At 41.5% G+C, this 19600-nt stretch overlaps 1 protein-coding gene across 6 annotated transcripts in view; it reads left to right on the top strand.

The window, feature by feature from the left end:
• Positions 1-19600, top strand: part of ttll5 (tubulin tyrosine ligase-like family, member 5) — a 66411-nt gene that overhangs the window by 12040 nt on the left and 34771 nt on the right. For all 6 annotated transcript variants that reach the window (XM_061843489.1, XM_061843484.1, XM_061843487.1 and 3 more), the window contains 12 exons: positions 776-877; positions 2392-2483; positions 2563-2670; positions 10393-10474; positions 11041-11102; positions 14001-14077; positions 16517-16609; positions 16715-16806; positions 17193-17255; positions 17823-17971; positions 18223-18478; positions 19143-19260. In XM_061843489.1, the coding sequence (XP_061699473.1) occupies positions 776-877; positions 2392-2483; positions 2563-2670; positions 10393-10474; positions 11041-11102; positions 14001-14077; positions 16517-16609; positions 16715-16806; positions 17193-17255; positions 17823-17971; positions 18223-18478; positions 19143-19260 (1294 nt within the window). The remainder of the gene's footprint in view (positions 1-775; positions 878-2391; positions 2484-2562; positions 2671-10392; positions 10475-11040; positions 11103-14000; positions 14078-16516; positions 16610-16714; positions 16807-17192; positions 17256-17822; positions 17972-18222; positions 18479-19142; positions 19261-19600) is intronic.

The raw sequence follows: 19600 nt of genomic DNA, 5'->3' as shown, positions 1-19600 counted from the left end.
TCGAATCTCTCCAAAACGAAAAGCACATTTTTAAGAAAGCAAATGCCACAATTGAATCTTTGTCAGAGCTTTACACATGTGCACACTAAATTCTGAACAAAGGTTAAGAATTCTCCATCCAATTGGTAAGGATTAAAATGTGTGGCTGATTACCATGAGTATTAGAACTCCTCACTGTTATTCCCTCATTGACCGGCAGAGGGCAGGCTAAGCATGCCACACTAAAACGAGTCTGATGTGAGAAGTGGGTTTTGGACTTTGTAACAAAGTTCTCTATTGTTCATTAGTAGGTATAAAGATATAATCATGCAATGGCCTATTGTATTTGGATCATGGGAGGAATTTGGATATTAGAGGCCATAATGTTTTTTCAAGCAGAGGAAATTATCAGGTTTAAATATATACAGGTAAAAATATAGAGTAGAATTATTACAAGGTTGACAAATTAGCCAGTGTCATTTTTACTTTTGCACAAGCAGCACAACAGAAGTCAACTTCTGGCTCGATTCACAACTGTGAGCGATAAATGGGGCTTAAATTCCTGGTCCAGCTTTTATCTCCTGACATTCCGTTGGGTTGTGTCGGAATTTAGGTGCATAATATGTGCCAAGGAATTCTCATTGTTGCGCACATGGCATCCGCACCTCTGAAACACTTCCAGAAAACTAACCTCTACACAAAGTGTCAAGCGTAAGCTAATCATTTAGAGAAATGCGGTGATTACTTTTTTGGGGATGGCAGTTTATATATATAAACAACTTCTTCCTTTGCTCAGATTTGCCACCGTCAAGTATGACAGGACTGCGAAGAATATTAAGAATAACTTCATGCATCTCACCAACTACAGTGTGAACAAAAAGAGCAGCGATTACGTCAGGTAATCCTCATCTGAACTACACTTAAGGAGGCAGACGTGTGACGGCACCTCCGAAACATTTCATTAATCAATTCGGAGTTAGGTTTCCAACTCAAGGCTTGCGGGCCAGATCCAGCCACCCACATTATTTTATGTTGCCCGCTAAAGAAAATCATCTGCCTCAGATACCGAAATTGGAAATTGTCTTCATGTTTAGTAACAAGAAGATTGTGTGATTTGTGAGCAACCGGCCTTTTAACTTGAACAAAAGTCGAACAAACTATTTTCTTTGATTCACTAGTTTTAAAACTAGTTATCCTACAGTTTGATGTGTGCAGTATATGCAATATGATGAGGCGAGTATACGTCAATACGGTTTAACAATCATAGCAGCCTTCTGGGGGGAAATTGTAATGACAATATAGAGCGGGGGTGCCCAGACTTTTTACCCCAAGATCTACTTTTCAAGCAGCCAGTCTCTTGCGAGCTATCGACGAGTGGGTTGGGTGGCGTGGGAGATGATGATGCTCCCAAACACTTTTAAGGTTAATGTTATGTTGCCTCCTATAAAATACAGAAATAGCTTTTTGTGCTTTGTATTGTCTGTGCTTCCATCCTGGATCAGGCTGCGCCAAGGTGGAATTTTAAAATTACACACCATCTCATCCTGCGCTCTCTACTTTGGCTTCAAACCAGACTTTTCCCACTCGGAAAGAGGAAATCTCATCCAGTTTAACCACTTTTTCTTTGATTATTCACATACTCCGACAGTCATAGAATCTTAAAACAACAGCATTTCTTTTTAACTTTTCCATTAATTTTGAAAGTAAACATAAGCAGCATGTCTAGCTCGTCTTTGCTCTACGTTGCCCAGACTGTGGACGCTGTCATTATAAGACACATTGATGGGGTGCGTAACTACTGTAACTTTTGTAATTATGAGTGTATGTCTTTAAGAGCGGGGGTGGGGGGGGTTTGGTGGTGGTGTAAGGTAAGCTAGGAAAAAGGATCAGCAGTCATTGGTAGAGAAAGTTCCGTGCACAATTGCGCACCCGCATAGTTTAGAGGGAACATTGGCTCGTCGCATTGAGCACCCCTGATATCGAGATTTTGGCACTGCTGGTTCACATGCTTGCCTCTCCACTGTTGATTTTTCATCTTTCCAAGACATTTTGGACAGTTCTATGCTTTTTATTCTGTGGGAATAGTTTGCGAAAGCCCCCTTTCTCTCCCTAGGGTGCAAAGCAAACGTGGCTGAATTTGGCGTGGAAGAACATGACCCATTGAACACCTTTTTAGACGAACGAGAACAGGCAAATTTTGGATTCACTTTTTGGATGAATGGATAGAAACTGACACAGACATGCTCCTAAACTGAAATACTCCACGTTTTCTTGTATTTCGATTCGCTGTGGGGGTACGGCTATGCATCCCAATGCATTTGAGCCCTGTAGAATATCATTCATCTTTTCACCTAGTTGCAGATAATAGAAATCTTCATTCATTCATCGTAAATGCATCTGTTCCATTTTCAGCTGCGATGACCCTGAGGTTGAGGACTACGGCAACAAGTGGAGTATGAGTGCAGTGTTGCGCTACTTGAGGCAGGAGGGGAAGGACACCACTTGTGAGTTTGACCTTTGATCATCTCCATTCCGTGAGTACGTTTGTCCTCCAATGTGTATGTTTTGTTTCTTTTCTCGCAGTGTTGATGAGACAGGTCGAGGATGTGATCATCAAAGCTGTGCTCAGTGCTCAGATGCAGATCGCTGCCGCCTGCAAGATGTTCATTCCTTACCAGACCAACTGCTTTGGTAGGCATATTCTTGCCTCAAATGCAAGTCACAGAAACTAGAATAAGTGCCACACAACATTAACTTTCCAGATTATGTATACCTTGCAAGGGCGGTGGCAAATATATGTACTTTTAAACTGTATTGTCTTTCGAAATTTGCTCCTGTAAAGTTAAAAAAAATATTTTCAAAGTCAGTTAGTATATGTAATACTTCTTTTGATAATTTGGGACAATGGAAAAAGACCGCTTACTGAGAAAAAGAAAAAAGAATCACATTCTTTACTTTTTGCACATTTTCTGTGCCTACAGTGTTGTGTGATTATGGATTACTGACTGATTATCAGAGGTATTGATGAGCGTCGTGACTGAAGCCTTGTTGTACTCATATGTTTAGAATTGTAAATCGCCACCACAGAGTTAGTTAAATTAATGAGGGCAGAAGCGGAAGTGACTTCTGTAAACACAACAACCACCAGCCCGGTTGTGGGCTCTCGTGCCAACATGGAATTTTTACCCGCAACTGCATCAAAATGTTATCTTCACGCTGCTACACATTTACAAGGCAGGGGGTGAATGATGAAAATGCGGGTATTATTTTGGAATAGCGATTTACTGACTTCCAGCCTGGCCCCGTACACGATACCTACGAGCTGATGCAGCTCTTTGGAGCTGTGACGGAAAGGAAAGTTTTTTTTTAATTTTTTTTTGCGTAGTCATTCATTTTGCTTTTAAGAACTCTCCCTATTTCAGAGCCAATAAGTACTTGGACTGAACAAAGTCCTGACTGAGCTGCACGTCTCGTTCTTAGACACTGTTAGAACACATCGAGAAACGGCAATGATATTACACACACTTAAAACAATGAAAAAATATAATCAGACATATTATCAGTAGTGCAATTGTTTGACTCATTCAACATTGAAACAGCGAGACAGTAATTGCTTTGTACAGCTGGTTATATATTTTAGAAATGTGCAAGAAAAGTACCAAAGAGACGTACTCTATAAGTGCAGCACCTGTTATCCCTTACTTTCGAGTTTCCTGTCATTTTATTTGATGTACAGTGAAGAAAATAAGTATTTGAACACCCTGCTAAATTGCAAGTTCTCCCGCTTGGAAATCATGGAGGGGTCTGAAATTTTCATCGTAGGTGCACAACACATGGCCGCAGTTTAGTCGTCCTGTCCCATGTGCAGAAAAATACCCCCAGAGCATGATGCTACCACCCCCATACTTCACAGTAGGGATGGTGTTCTTGGGATGGAACTCATCATTTGTCTTTTTCCAAACACGGTTAGTGTAATTATGACTAAAAGTTCAATTTTGGTCTCATCTGACCACAAAACTTTTTCCCATGACTCCTCCGTATCATCCAAATGGTCATTTGCAAACTTAAGACGGACCTTGACATGTGCTGGTTTAAGCAGGGGAACCTTCCGTGCCATGCATGATTTCAAAGCATGATGTCTTCGTGGATTACCAACAGTCACCTTGGAAACGGTGGTCCCAGCTCTTTTCAGGTCATTGACCAGGTCCTGTCGTGTAGTCCTGGGCTGATTCCTCACCTTTCTAAGGATCATTGAGACCTCACGAGGAGATATCATGCATGGGGCTCCACTCCGATTGAGATTGACCGTCATGTTTATCTTCTTCCATTTTCCAATGATTGCTCCAACAGTGGACCTTTTTTGACCAAGCTGCTTGGCAATTTCTCCGTAGATCTTTCCAGCCGTGTGGAGTTGTACAATTTTGTCTGTGGTGTCTTTGGAGAGCTCTTTGGTCTTGGCCATGTTACAAGTTCGAGTCTTACTGATTATATGGGGTGGACAGGTGTCTTTATGCAGCTAACGACCTTATACAGATGGATCTGATTCAGGATAATACATTGAGTGGAGGTGGAGTTTTAAAGGCAGACTAACAGGTCCTTGAGGGTCAGAATTCTACCTGATAGATAGGTGTTTAAATACTTATTTGCGGCTGTAACACACAAATAACTCCTTGAAAAAATCATACATTGTGATTTCTGGATTTTTCTTTTTAGATTATCTCTCTCACAATGGACAGGCACCTACGATGAAAATTTCAGACCCCTCAATGATTTCTAAGTGGGAGAACTTGCAATAAAGCAGGGTGTTCAAATACTTATTTTCTTCACTGTATATAGCTCCAAGCAAGTCAATCATGGTATCTACAGTCTTGCATAGAGGATTAAGTTCCCGAAAAGTCAGACATTGACAGTTCAACGGGACCACCCTCCTTTTGATCGTGTTCGGTTTTGTACTGATAGTATGTGCAAATCCTGATTGTCTCTGTGTGGCGCATATAGAATGAAGGATGGCAAAATGTTTAGTCCCCAGCATGATTCAGTCTCACAACCCCTGATAAACAATACCAATATTCTAAACCCGTTGCGAATCAGATTTTTTTTTTTTTTGTTTTGTTTTTTGACAAAGAAAGTACAGGATAGAATCAGAGCCACGGAAACTGGTGTTCACCCAAAACCTCTCTGCTCCAGACTGAGAAACACTGGCAGGCTCTTCTATTGGAGAAATTCTATTCGAGAGTGAATCTTTAGAAAAAAAAATACCCCACACTCGCTTTCCTTTCTCTTTTGGCAGCCTCCATTAGCATTTATCTTGGACCTGACAGCTGCGAGATGCTTTTAAGCAGGTAACTTATCAGAGTATATGGCAGTAAATGCATACATACGAATGTGAATTGTAGGTACTTATAAAAGCACTTATTGTTCATTTTTACACACTCACTGGCTTGTCTGGAACAGTGCCAGGCAAGACAGTGAAGGACATTAATTTACTACAAATTGCTTCAAATCTATTAATGGCTTCAATACAGTTTTTTAGTATTGTCATAAAGGATTTCTTCCACTTGCTCAATTGGTACTGCGTATCTAAAATAGAATTGTGTAACTAAATCTTTTTATAGCACTGCAGCGTTTCATGTGGGCAGAAATATAAACCCAACAGGTTTTTCGTTTGACATCGCTAAGAATTGCATGCGGGCGGGGCGCGTGTGTCAGTAGTGAGTGGAAAATACCACCCATGACGCTCCTCACCACGGCTGTGTGATTAATGGACAGGCTTTTTTTTTTTGCTGAGGGATGCTGATTACGAGATGTTTTGACTAAGATCTGATTAGCCAAGCCAAAGGCCTATTTTGTTACACACAAAACATTCCACTTACTGGTCCTGTGTTCCACTGAGCGTCCCTCATTAAGTGCCGAGTGTGGTCGGATCCCCCCGTCTCCTGGTTTTACATTGCTTCGACACTCCCACGTTTTCACTGCTCGTATTTACGGCTGTGACGACACAGCCGCTGATCAAAATCAGACCCCGGCATTCATAATAGGGATGACGGCTTTTAATTTGGACTTTGACAGTGGTTTCATGAGCACCGGGTTCATTTATGACACGGCGATGCAAGAGTACTTCAACGAAGAAGATGCTCTGTGTTATTGTGATTGTGGCTGCCCAGCCACGGGTGGGGGAGTTTTTTTTTTTTTTTTTTGCGGTGTTTTGTCTTGTACTGAAATTTCCAGCAGTGCTTATCCACTAATAATGAAAAAAAAAAGGTCTTCATCATCCCTTTTTCAGTCACATTTTCTCTTTCCCCCGGCCTGTCGCGGATGTTTGCCGCCACTCCTCTCCTCGTCTGCGGTACTTGTCACAAGCCCGTTTAACAGAGCCGCAGAATCAATGTGTCTGGCTGCGAGTGGCTCAGCGGGCTCGTCGTGGGCCAGGCAGGCGCGGCGTCTGCTCCTAATTGGGGGGAAAAATGCGTGGCACATGGAGTCAGCTTGTCGGGGGCTGTGAGGTGGTGTAACACCTCCCCATTTTCCCCTTGTTGTTGTGGTGCCACCAGTGAGGCTCTCCAGACACTCGAGCACAGTTAACCAATATTCCGCTCCCCAAGACTAATACTTGGTGCCTTGAGGATACTTACCCACTCATTTTAATCTTGGTGTGTGTTATGGCAAAAAAAAAAAAAAAAAAAAAGGATAAGCCTCCAAAGTGGAAACGAAAATCCTTACATGTGTTCAGTAGTGGGGGTCTTGTCCATCCACTGATGTTAAAAAAGGCAACTTGTTTTGCAGATTTTGGCTTTGAGGTGAATGGCAAAAATGCTTCTGTTCCATCATGAATATAGAATTTGCAGTTTATTTCCGACTCATGGCTCTACCACGTTTTGGATGTCCGACCAGTTTAATACAATGAATTATGATGGAAAGATTTTGGATGACACATAGCGAGCAATTCAAGTCGGAACGGACATTTGACTGAATCTCCTTGGTGGGGAGTGGGGAAAATGATGGATGATATTACTTGATAGGGGATGATCCCAGCGTTACAATGAGCCGAATGTTGTGTATTTTATTTCTTTATATAGTGCACACGGGGTGGGGGGGTATGATGATGATGCTTAAGGTTAATGTGATATTGCCACCTATATTTAAAATACAGAATTAACTTTTTGTGCACTGTATTGTCTGTGCTTTCATCCTGGATCACGCTGTGCCAAGGTGGAATTTTTAAAATTACACACCATCTCATCCTGCACTTTCTACTTTGGCTTCAGACCAGACCTTTCCCACTCGGAAAAGAGAAAATCTCGTCCAGTTTAACCACTTTTTCTTCGATTATTCACATACTCCAACAGTCATTGCATCTCAAAACAACAGCATTTGTTTTTTAACTTTCTCCATTAATATCGAAAGTGAACATAAGCAGCATGTGTAGCTTGTCTTTGCTCTACGTTGCCCAGACTGTGTTGCAAACTAAAGCAGCGGTGGTGGACCCTGTCATTATAAAACACATTGATGAGCTATGTAAATACTGTAACATTTGTAATTATGAGTGTACGTCTTTAAGAGCAGGGGGGGTGTAAGGTAAAGTAGGAAACAGTGTGTGTGGCGTAGCAGCGGCCGTTGAAAGAGAAAGTTCCGTGTGCTGCCTAAAAGAAACCAGTGGCTTCCTCTTTTCATTTTTTACAGTACGTATGTGAATTGTGCCCTTGAATGCAACAACCAGTCATGCCTCTCACTCATTGAATCACATTGCAGAATGCCACAAACTGAATAGCTCTATGTTATACTTTTTTTGTTGTTGTTGCGCACAACGCAGAATATCTGCAAAGAGACTGCACAATTACGCACGCGCACAATTTAGAAGGAACATTGGCTGCCTTTTTTTTTTTTTTTTGGCACGCCGTCCCGCGATCGACCAAGACTGCCTCGCCGCGATCGACACATTGAGTACCCTGGTGTACACTGCAACAAACCCCAATAAATCGGCAGCTACTTTGAGGAAAATTCTATTATATACATATTTTGGGTGAAGAATATCTGAACTGAGTAGTGATAAAATTCTTCCAAAACTGGGGTAAAGTCTACCCTATACTTCTGGTTACTTTTCAACCACAGTGCCTGAGTTGAGGTGGAGGATAGTATACTTTTTGTTCCTCAACATCTGTGTTTTCTCTTGGTTGATTTACTTCACTAATGCAGGTCCGCCTATTTTGGCAGTATTAAGTCTTTCAAAGCAAGCGTAGTGCCAATTGACTTATAGAAAGACTGCATAAGTCTGGTATCTTCCACAGGATCTTCCAGCATGAGAAATTGTTTTCTTTCCTGCAATCCCCAGACACGGTTTTATGAAATGAAATGTACATACAGACTGTGAACGTTAACCTGACGCACTCATAATACATGCAGGAACAAATCTAAGTAATGATCAACATTTAGCTGAGCTTATTTTACCATTAAGTGCATTTTCTTTGTCATTATGTTTGCTTGTCGTGGTGATTCACGAGCTAACAACAAATCAGAGTGATCCGCTTTGTGCTGATGAACTGATAACGCGCCTGCCAATTAGTGAGGCATAAATACGTCATGTAATGCATATTGTACTACTTTTACTCAACCTTTCTTGGGAACAACAACAACAAAGATCAATTTTTGCTAAAAATGTAGATTATCCAGCCTCAAGGGCTACTGTGCCTTCTGTAAAACTGCATAATTTTTCTTATAGTGCTGGGCTGCAACTATTAAAGGTGATGAATTGTGTAAGTAAAGTAAGTAGATGTATGATTTGCATAGAGTATTTTTCACGATCGTGGCTGTACTCTCATTTAATTTTTTTTTGGACAGTGTACTTGTTTTTTTTGGATTATTATAATAAACCATCTTAAAGGGGAAATTCAGTGGTTTGCATTAATAATGTATACAATAGGTCATGTAATATGTACTGTATCTTGACAATGTGATGTTAAATCCTCTCTCATTTAATAGTGTTTTGAGAAGATTTTTATAGACAATTACGAATTTTCAGGGTGCTGCCATTTTCGCGAGTCACATGACCTACGTTGCTGTTCCAAACGCTCAATTATATGGGACACCATTATGCCCAGCGCTGATTTCTCGGATTTATCGTCATCTAATGAATGACGAATGAATACGTAATTGTCGATAAAAGTCTTCTCAAAACACTATTAAATGAGAGAGGATTTAACATCACATTGTCAAGGTAGAATACATATTACATGACCTATTGGATACATTGTTAATGCAAACCACTGGATTTCCCCTTTAAATATGCCAAACAAGTATTAGGCCACCATTAAACACCATTAAGTCTCTAGAACACTACTAATGGCTCTTCATTGTTTGTGTTTTGATGTTTTGCAACAAACTCAGCTGAATCAACACATTGTTCCATCCGGGAAGATAAATAAAATAAAAAAATTAAATAAGAGCATCATTTTGTCAGTTCCCACAGATAATTTAGAGTCATCAAGTGATTTAGTGACTTTAAAGATGTTGGCTAGGCTTTTTAAAAGTTGAAGGCGTTAATAAAAGCGACTAAACACGTTCAGCATTACTCGCTGTCCCTTGGCCACTTGTGTGTTTAACACTGGCACTGACCTGAGATGCTTGAGCAAACAGTGCAAGTTGCCGCGGATTTGAAACCTTCATCTCCCCAACTCCGCTCTCAACGTTCTTTTCTTTTGAAGTTCCATTAAAGGCTTGTGTCTTTTTCTCTCTCGCTCATATTTCAGCCGGGCTTTGCCCTAACCCTATAAAAAAGAAAAAAAGTGTAGTTTCCCTGTACTATGCAGTTGGGTCCACTGTGACCCTCCCCACATCAGTACACACTTTTAGGAGGTACATTCAAAAGCGGGACACTGAGACGAAACAGTGTATCAGTGTGGGAAACAAGATGGAAAAGTGTCTCTCTCCAAATGGATAAGATACTAAATTTAATGATGAGGGTGACGCTCTTCTGAGGGCTGTTCTCTTGTTAACAAGTTCTGACAATATGTCGCTGGACATACCGTTCCCAGCCATGAGGACATTTTTTTGCCTGTATCTACAAAACTATTCAAGACCGCAGTTTGTTTTTTGATCCCCTGCCTTACATAAGCATTTAACGACTGATGAAATGTGCATGCACTTAGTTTGTGTAGTAGAGCCAATCCCTCAGTAGCAGCGCTGGATGAGTGTTCTCTTTTGACTGACTGAGTATACAACATGCATGTAATCCATAGCAGAGAGACATCGGTCCAGTTGCCAAATGCCACAAAAGGGGGCTCTGATAAACCTCTGGAAAGGACTGCCTTTGAGACTCCTCAGCAATCCTGCTTATTTACAGCAATCAGGACTGATTTTTGCTGACTTTCCAAGTTTGCAGTGAAAAGCTTTTGATTCATTGTGACTTTCTCTTTGTAGAACTTTATGGGTTTGATGTGCTAATTGACTCCAACCTAAAACCCTGGTTGTTGGAGGTTAACCTTTCTCCATCTTTGGCCTGGTGAGTGACACTTTTCAATAATTCCGTCTTAATCACACGCAAACATTTACAACAACAAAAAAATATGGTTATTGTATTCATGAGAATGTGCCATCATGCATCGGAAATGTTGTTTCTCCAAAATATGATAATGGAAGGTGGCACGGTGGCTCAGCTGGAAAGCGTTGGCCTCACAGTTCTGGTGTCCCGGGTTCAATCCCGGTCCCACCTGTGTGGAGTTTGGATGTTCTACCCGTGCCTGCGAGGGTTTTCTCCGGGCACTCCGGTTTTCCTCCCACATCCCAAAAACATGCAACATAAATTGGACACTCTCAGTTGCCCCTCGGTGTGATTGTGAGTGCAGCTGTTTGTCTCTATGTGCCCTGCGATTGGCTGGCAACTAGTTCAAGGTGTACCCCGCCTTCTGCCCGTTGACAGCTGGGACAGGCTCCAGCACTCCTGTAACCCTGTGAGGATAAGCGGCAAAGAAAATGGATGGATGGATGGATGATAATGGAAGAATTGTTTGTTTATTTAATTTAACATCTTGGCTGAAATATAAATGCATAACTTCTGCTTATTTGCAGCGATGCCCCCTTGGATTTGAAGATAAAGGCCAGCATGATTGCAGACATGCTCTCCCTTGTGGGTTAGTACTCTCTCAATCAGTTTTGAAACATAATTTAATTTGAGCTGCCTTTGTTCTTGTAACCTGATTCTTTTGCTTTTCGTGGCACATATTCAGTCATGGCAGTACGGTTGACCAACTGGTTAGAGCGTTGGCCTCACAGTTGCGAGGACTAGGGTTAAAATCCCGGCCCGTGGTTTGCAAGTTCTCCCTGTGCCTGCGTGGGTTTTCTCCAGGCACTCTGGTTTCCTCCCACATCCCATAAACATGCAACATTAATTGGACACCCTAAATTGCCTGTAGGTGTGATTGTAAGTGAGACTGGTTGTTTGTTTCTATGTGGCACCCAGTTCAGGGTGTACCCCGCCTCCTGCCCGTTGACAGCTTGGATAGGCTCCAGCACTCCCGTGACCCTTGTGAGGATAAGCAGCTAAGAAAATGGATGGATAGATATATAGATTGTTTTCTTGAATGACTCCTGACACTTACTTCAGTTCAAATGTATTTTAATGATATAATATTCTCATGAGAGGTAGTTGATTGTTGACATGATGCCTCTATCTAATAAGTAAAAACATTGCAGTTCTGATTGTTGGTCACTGACCGCATTCAATTTGTACAGCTTGTAATACATACTTTTGTGCAAGAGCATATTTGTTTTTATCACGGAAGGTATCTACGGTTAGCAGCACAGAACACAAAGTACAACTAGCTTGATGGGTATGTCATCAATATTATGGCCTTAAAGCAAAATCTTGGTGGCAAACACGCCAAGAGATGACAAATAATGACAATGATTTGATGATAAGTCACTCTCAGTAAGACAAGCAGCGATTTCATGGAAATCAATCAATAGTTGTCAAGACATTTTTGCTCAAAACCACAAATATTAGCTACACAGAGGCGCCAGTGTCAGTGGAGACACTTGGATGAATTGTCTGTAAAATGTGCCAGTCCATCAAATTGATGCTGATCCACAGTGAGATGAAGTCATGATTGTGTTGCTTGTGGTCCAATGTTTGTTGTTTACGCGATACAAGTTCTCTTTTAAATGAAATACAACGGCAATATGTTACATGCTCTGACACATTTCTGACCATTTGATAAACAAAATTGGTAATTACTTATAATTACAGTGGGTTTGTGGTGTGTGTTTGTGTGTGCCTGCGTGCGGAGATGGGCTCCCCGTTGCTGACAAGCTGGATCAACCTACAAATAAAACAAAACGAATCTTAGCCATGTAGACAAAACAAATAATAGCCTGAAGCAGCGTAAACAAGGCTTAAATGTGTTTGAACAAGAGCTCTCCTCCCCTAATAATTGATAGTGTGTGTTTTTTCTCATCAACGACTCATACAAGCACATAAAATCTGAAAGTTCATTATAATCGTTTTGCAGGCTCCTGTTAATTATAACCAAAACACTGCATATAGAGCCAACCTATTAGTAGGTGTCAATCAAACGGATCCATTTAGAACATCTGTGGTTCACTCTCAATCATACAGAAGAGATAAAATATGCCTTTGTTCTTGTGCATTCATATATGAAAGTATGAGTCAACGATGCCATGGCCTCTAGCAACAAAATCACGTCATTAATGGAGGGATCGAATTATAATCTGCTTGTGTCTTTGGAATGAGACGTTACACCCAGCCAAGTGAAAATCAGTAGTGGCTTGTAAAATATTACACTTCAAATATGTACCCGATAATGCCAATCAGTTCTGACTGATATCACATAATCGGGGTTGCGTGTCAGATCTGTAAAAGGTAACAACATTCCATTAGCATTCATCTGCTTTTGCGTAGCCGGCAGCACCGACATGTTTAACTATTTATTGTTTTAGTGGACACGCAAAAGTGTGATCGTAGCATTTAACTCGATCTTCAACATGCAGATTGCAGATTCTTGCAGAATCTAATATGCTTTTTGAAAGATTATATTGGTAATATTAGATCTTAGAATGAGATATTGCGATTCTACACTGCTGCAAACTGAACCTGCAGTATTAAACAATAATTATTGTTAAAACGACCCATGTGATATGTAAACCTACAATGAACTTTTTTTTTCTTTTTTTCTAAAGCTCTTACGTTGGATGTCATTTGCCAGTGAAATTAATGTTTCCTGTATGCAATTTGTTCTGTTTTTTTTTTTTTCTTCCTTTCTAAATTGGCAGTCTGGGAATTGTCATTATCCTCATTCTTACCACACGGTGATAGCGCAGTCCTGATCGAAGAGGCTTGGATTCTAGAAAGTTGTGTTTGATCAATTCAACATTCTAGTTTTATTCCAGAGAACTGCAGAGGGTCCTTTGAGCAAGGCACCTAACCTCCTGACCTGTTCTGGAGCGCAGTGCCGTTGCACTAAGTTCCTATTCAATCTGTCTCACGCCTAGAATTCGTGTACTTGGTCTGTGTGAATTGAATTGAATCTTTCACCATCAGCAAGAGCGTAAATTAATTTCCCCAAGGTGATTGAATATAAAAGTATCATTAAAACCTGTCAAGGCAATTTATTCCCCCCTTCAACACTAAGTCAAGATTTATCGTTTCCTCTAAAAGAAAGTATTGCAGGCTCCTGATTACTCAGGATTCTATCAGAAGGAATCTGTTGAATGAGACTGCGTGTATACTGTTGATGTTGGTCACCAATTTGGGGCTTGCAGGCAACAGGTAGCCCCCAAAGACCACATGAGCTGCCCGCTGAGCCAGTTGTAAGAATATCTAACAATCGAAATGCATCTTATTTCGTCTGTTGCTATTAAAAAATAAAAGTAGTGCTACTTACAGTTGTCCCATTTTCTGTGAAGATCGTTGTTTAAGATGTAGCAAATGGCATTTTAATTGTGTTCCGGCATTGAAGTTCTAATACAAATACCTCATTCTTATGTAATAAGCCTGTATAATCTCCCCAAAGGCTTGGTGTGTCAGGATCCTCTGATGAGGAAGCCACGCTCCGACCCCAGCCTCAAGCAGCCAAGCCAAAGAACACAGGTAGTGCGCGCACGCATTCAACCGAGCGGCACGGGAGTGCACTGAGTCGTGCTCCCCCTTTCGAGATTTATTATGATTATGATGATTGTATGGCAGTTTGTTCCTGCGAGTGCTTAGACCAGAGATGGGATGTCTCAAATCTCAAATGACTTGACTCAAGTTTCCAGTTTTAGGACTTGCGACTTCCTTCAGAAAGACTTGACTTTAGACTTGGTACCAAACTGATTTGACTTGACTTTGACTCGAACTACATGACTTGACAAGTCATCTCGCTTCGACTCGGTTTAACTGAGACAGTGTTGTTGGTGCATGAGCAATGATGAAAGGAGCTCCAAATATCATAAAATTTGGACTCAAGGATTATGTTTTTGAATAAGTCTGCAATAAAAGGATGGCAACTTGCATGGCTTGCAAATCGAATGAAGACAACAACAATGATAACTTTGAACTCTTCTTCTCTACAAAACATACAAAGACAGGTAATGTGATTTAACATTTTCATTAGGTGTTCAAACAATAAGTTTCATAGACTGGTTTAGGAGTATTAAAAAACGATGTGAACATTTTAGTACAGCTAGGTGACATAACTAGGTTTGGGGAAGTTTATGATCATCGTCCCAACATTTTGTTTAATTCATGGGCATGCAAAAATTCTCTTTTTCTCTCCCCCTCGTGCACTCTAGAGCAGGAAGTAGCTCCTAAAATATAATGCCAACTGCAGAAATGCAGAAGTCAGCCGGCATTGCTGGAGTTGTAGAGATGGAAAAAAAAAAAACGTTGCAGAGATGTTTGGGGGCATGACGAAAGAGTTTGCACAAGAAGATGCCAAGTGAGTTAGAGGTCAGCATTATGGAGGCACCGCGCATTACAATCATGGCGATAAAAGAGTCGTGGACAAAAGTGTGTTCCACTATTAGTAAGTACAGTGCAAATAGTGAGTAGCTGCATGCATGTGAATATAATTTTCAAACTACCAAACGTGTTTATTGGTCGCCATTAAAATGTCATCCGTTGTGTCGGCTCTGTGATAAAGCTCTCTGCACTCCGTTTTAAAAATGGAGACCATAGCATATGAAAACACAACTTTTAATCTAATGACAATATTCAATCGTCCTGAGTCAGTGCTTTAAATAGATTAACAAGTTGATTTTATTAAAAGTAGAGGACACTGGAGGATTGCAGACTTTTTCCACATGACATTTTTTTCATTTTTAAAGGATGGCAACATTTTATGTCACATTTTATTCACTTGATTATGAATGTGTTTCATTCTCCATTAGTCTATTAGGTTCGCATCTAATTAGATTTGAACAACAGAAAATAGTCTTTGTTTTTCCTTAATTGTGTTTTCTCCAGAACCACAAGAGTTTGTCATTTGTTTAGAATTACTCTTCAGTTAAATTGAGTTATGGGGAAAATATTATTTTATGAGCACTTGAATACATGTTAGAACTGGAGCAAAATTGTATGACTTGACATGCGGCTTGCTTTTACCAACTTGATTCAACTCCCCACCCACCACAGTGACTCGAGACTTACTCCCACCTCTGGCTTAGACACACATGAAGTGTTTCATGGTGCCATGTTGAATGTGAAGGTCGCATGTCAGTTTTGCTGATGTGCTTGCATAACAGACGTTGCCCACCTGTCGCTTCCTAGCAGCCTTTCACTGCACTTACAGCCACTTCTCATGTTCTTTTCCTCCCCCATCCATATTAATTCCTTTTTACTTCTATCCCCTTTGCAATTCCCCGATGTTTACTACATTACCGGTAAGAACTAGCTTTTGCCCTTTTTCCTGATTTGATTATGTTGCTTTTACTGTTACTCATTGTGACAGGCAAATGGCCTCCATGGTTTTCTAATGCAGCATTTTAGGAGATTTCTCATTACATTAGCAAAGTGGCCGGCATAGGTCTGTGTTTGAAATACTGCAATGCACCACTTGGCTAAAAAGCTCTGAACTTTTCTTTATAGACTCCCTGTGACAAACCCAAAAGCCTTACTATAAATTAGACTTGTCATAAAGGCTGTTGAAGAACTCGGACCGCCTTGAGAGAACCTGTCGTCTTCCTTTACTTTGACAGGGGCAACAGTTGAGCCTTTTATTGAGCGCTTAGGCCTTTTCACTTCTTGGCTACCTCTGCATCCCCCCCAGTCACGTCAGACGAATTAAAAGTAATCCTGGTACTATTTGGATGACATTCTCTGAATGTGATCCTTTGGGGCGCTGTTCCGCCGTCCTGATCTCCACTCCGACCTGCGTGCCAAAGCTTGTCAATCACAGCTCGGTAGTGCTTGTTAAGAGAGACAACAAAAGTGTGAAAAACTGGAACGTTGTTTGAATATTAGTTTTCGTTTCTATTCATGTTGAATTACAATACATGGCACGATTGAGCTTTTAATTGCCGATCTGTCCTCAACCCCTCGGTTTTGTAGTGGCAGAGGCCCCCAGCAGCCGCTAACAGTGAACCAGTGGAGTTGAAAGACAAACCGAGAGGAGACAGCATTCTGGGCTTGACTGTTGAGCAGGTACGGTCCTGTTATGTGCCGTGCGTTCCGCTTTACGTTTAGGCGGCGTTTTCGGAAGGCCTGCTCGTCTCAAAACATGTGTTTTGTTTCGTTTCACTGTGGTAGATCAAAGTCTTGAGGAGGACAAGGGAGGAGTATGAAAGGAGAGGAGGCTTCATCCGAATATTCCCCACTGAAGACACATGGGAGCTCTATGGGTAAGCTGAGCCAAGATGGAAAAAAAAATGATTATTTAGAATTCCAAGATCCCCATCTGTCCATTATGTTACTCATTATTATACTTTCCTCAGATGACTCGGCTCAGATTACTCCCTAAAAGTACACCATGCACATATTAAAGAAGCCCTTCTCCCCCCCGAGCTGCTGCTTTATGTTAGAATCCCATCAAAACCATTATTAGAAGAGGAAATCCATTTTTAGTCCAACAGTTCAAATTCCCATATGAGGATTTGTTGCTTGATTAGGCGCATGGCTCTTTCGCAGCTACTTCCATCCTCTTAAGTTATTTGCCGCTAATAACGAGATTAAAGCTCATTTGCCTTTATGGTCATTCTGATTTTGCTGATTATCTCCCCTTTCTCAGTGGATATCTGGAGTCCAAGACATCATTGAACTCAATGTTGGCAAACAGACTTTTCCATGGAAGGTAAGCATTTCCATTGTGGTCAGGATCAGGGGGCTGGATCGCTCCTTCAGTTTATGGAAGCAGTTGGATTCCAGCATGGAGTTTGTTTGGTCTTTCACTTGGGTAGGTGAGAGGAACAGCTGAGAAGAGGATATACACTCAACTTTTCCAGTGTGCCCACTGTCTATGTGGCATCAACGTGGGCACCAGGAAGAGAAAGTGACATCTACTATTGTGTGTTACAGAAATTCACATATTATTTCAATCAATGACCTTCATTGTTGGTCCAGCAATAACTTGTTGGCGTTGTCTCAAGCTTTTTTTTTACGGACATCGCTCGGGAGAATGGCTCTGTAGAGGTCGTTCAATATTTAAATGCCTCAGTGACTGTTATTATTTAACATTTATCCTTTCTCCTTTGGACCATCACTGTCAGTCATGTCAACATCTGGAAAAACTACTCCAACTTACTAATCTTTCTCAGAGTTTGCTCTGCAACGTCTTTTTGGAAATGCTAATTTCCATATAAATCACTGGTATTGTTGTTGTCACCACGGTTGTGTTGACATGTCTTCTTCTGTCTCTAAGGAATGCGAGCGGGAATGCGCAGCTGCAGATGGACGCAGTTGATGGCTACCACGCCGTCCAGTACGAGAGGAAGCTGCCGTCTCTGGAGACCCGTAAGAGGAGACGGCACCACCTGAGTCATCGCTCTGCTGCTGGAAAGAAGAAATGGGGTAGGCCTGATGTATGCTACTTCAGCTCGGCAAACTGTGCTCTAACTGCAGTTCTGGAGTGCACTTTTGGTTCCAATAAAAAACTCCCATGTGTCACACTAAGGTTAGCCAAATATGGCTCTGAATGAGTTGATGTCATCGCAGCAAAAACAAAAAGCCTATTTTGAGTGTTCTGTGTGTGGGTATTTTCACGAAAGGTTTGGTGATGCAACTGACATATGTCTTCCCCCTCGCAATGCTGCATACCTCAGGGAAGGAATCCAAGGCCTCCCTGATGGAGAGCAGTGGCCTGGAGGGAGAGGACTGCATACAGGAGGAAGGAGCGGAGATGAAACGTGTTCTCAAGCCAGTCTCGCACAAGGATTTGGTAGCGGAGCAAAGAAAACAAGTGGCTTCACCAGTGCAGAACTCTCACAGCGAGGCTGTGTCCAGCTCGCAGGCAGCAACGCGCAACAGCAGGCCCCATGTCAACCTGCTTCACTTCCTCCAGCAGGGCTGGGACATCAGGTCAGGTTGTGTTCCAGATGGCTGCTCACACTCCTTCATCAGCCTCCCTGAATTTATTTTCTCACGCTTGCTTCCTTGCAAAATGACATGAAGGGCATGTTTGTTCCCACCAAAGGGGAGGAGAATAAATTGGGACTATATCTTGTGTTTTAATGGCAACTTTAAGATCTTCAGTTGGGCCCCACAGTGGTGGGGGGTGGTGGGGTGAGGTGTTTAGCACATTCGCTTCACACTTCTGACGTTGGTGGTTTGACTCCTGGCGCCAGGCTTTCCTGTGCGGAGTTTGCATGTTCTGTTTGTGCTTGGGTGGATTTTCTGTGGGTTTTCCGGCTTCCTTGCACATTCCAATCGCGTGCACGCTAGATTTATTGATAGACTCTAAATTGTCTTTTGGTGTGAGTGTGAATGTGAGTGTGAGTTGTTTATTCACATATGCCATGTGATTGGCTGGCCTAGTCAGCCGAGATTGGTTCCAGCTCATCCGTGACCCTGATGAGGATAGGTGTTCTGGAAAATGGATGCTGAATATTTTTAAGTTCAAAATGATCACTCGCCAAACTTTGCTGTCTTCTTGTTTAGAATTATTTGAAAAGATTTTTTTTTACCAGAAGATCAGTTTTCACCTAATTGACAAAATACTGCCATCTTTTTGTCTCCTCTGCAGTAAAGTGCAGGCCCGGATGACCTTTTCCTCCTACCTACAGCGGGTTCAACAGAGACTTTTGGAAGAGAGCAGGGTCAAAGGGATTCCAGCTTGGATAGCCAAGGACAATGACCAAATGGTACAAGTATTTAAAACATCTCAGTAGTGGAGTCTCTCTTAATGAACAGGAGTGTCATACAGTACCCGGGATGGAACATTGTTTTCTATTGATGTATCAGCACTATATGCCAGATTTCCCCTTATTATTACTCATCTGTGCCCTGGCTGTGGTTGAATTGAATACATGGAGGAAAATGGGGCCTCTGAAGAAATTTGCCTTATTGGAAAGTTATGTTGGTGTACTGGAATTATGGCATGTATCATCATTATCTCCATCAGCAGCAACCTCAAACCTTTTAGGAACATCCTAGTGATGTTTGGCTGATTCATAAGTCTATGCATGTATATCCCCGGCAGTG

Source organism: Syngnathoides biaculeatus, chromosome 15 (genome assembly GCF_019802595.1).
Source record: "Syngnathoides biaculeatus isolate LvHL_M chromosome 15, ASM1980259v1, whole genome shotgun sequence".
Taxonomy (NCBI): Eukaryota; Metazoa; Chordata; class Actinopteri; order Syngnathiformes; family Syngnathidae; genus Syngnathoides; species Syngnathoides biaculeatus.
This window is presented reverse-complemented; position numbering and strand designations above follow the sequence as displayed.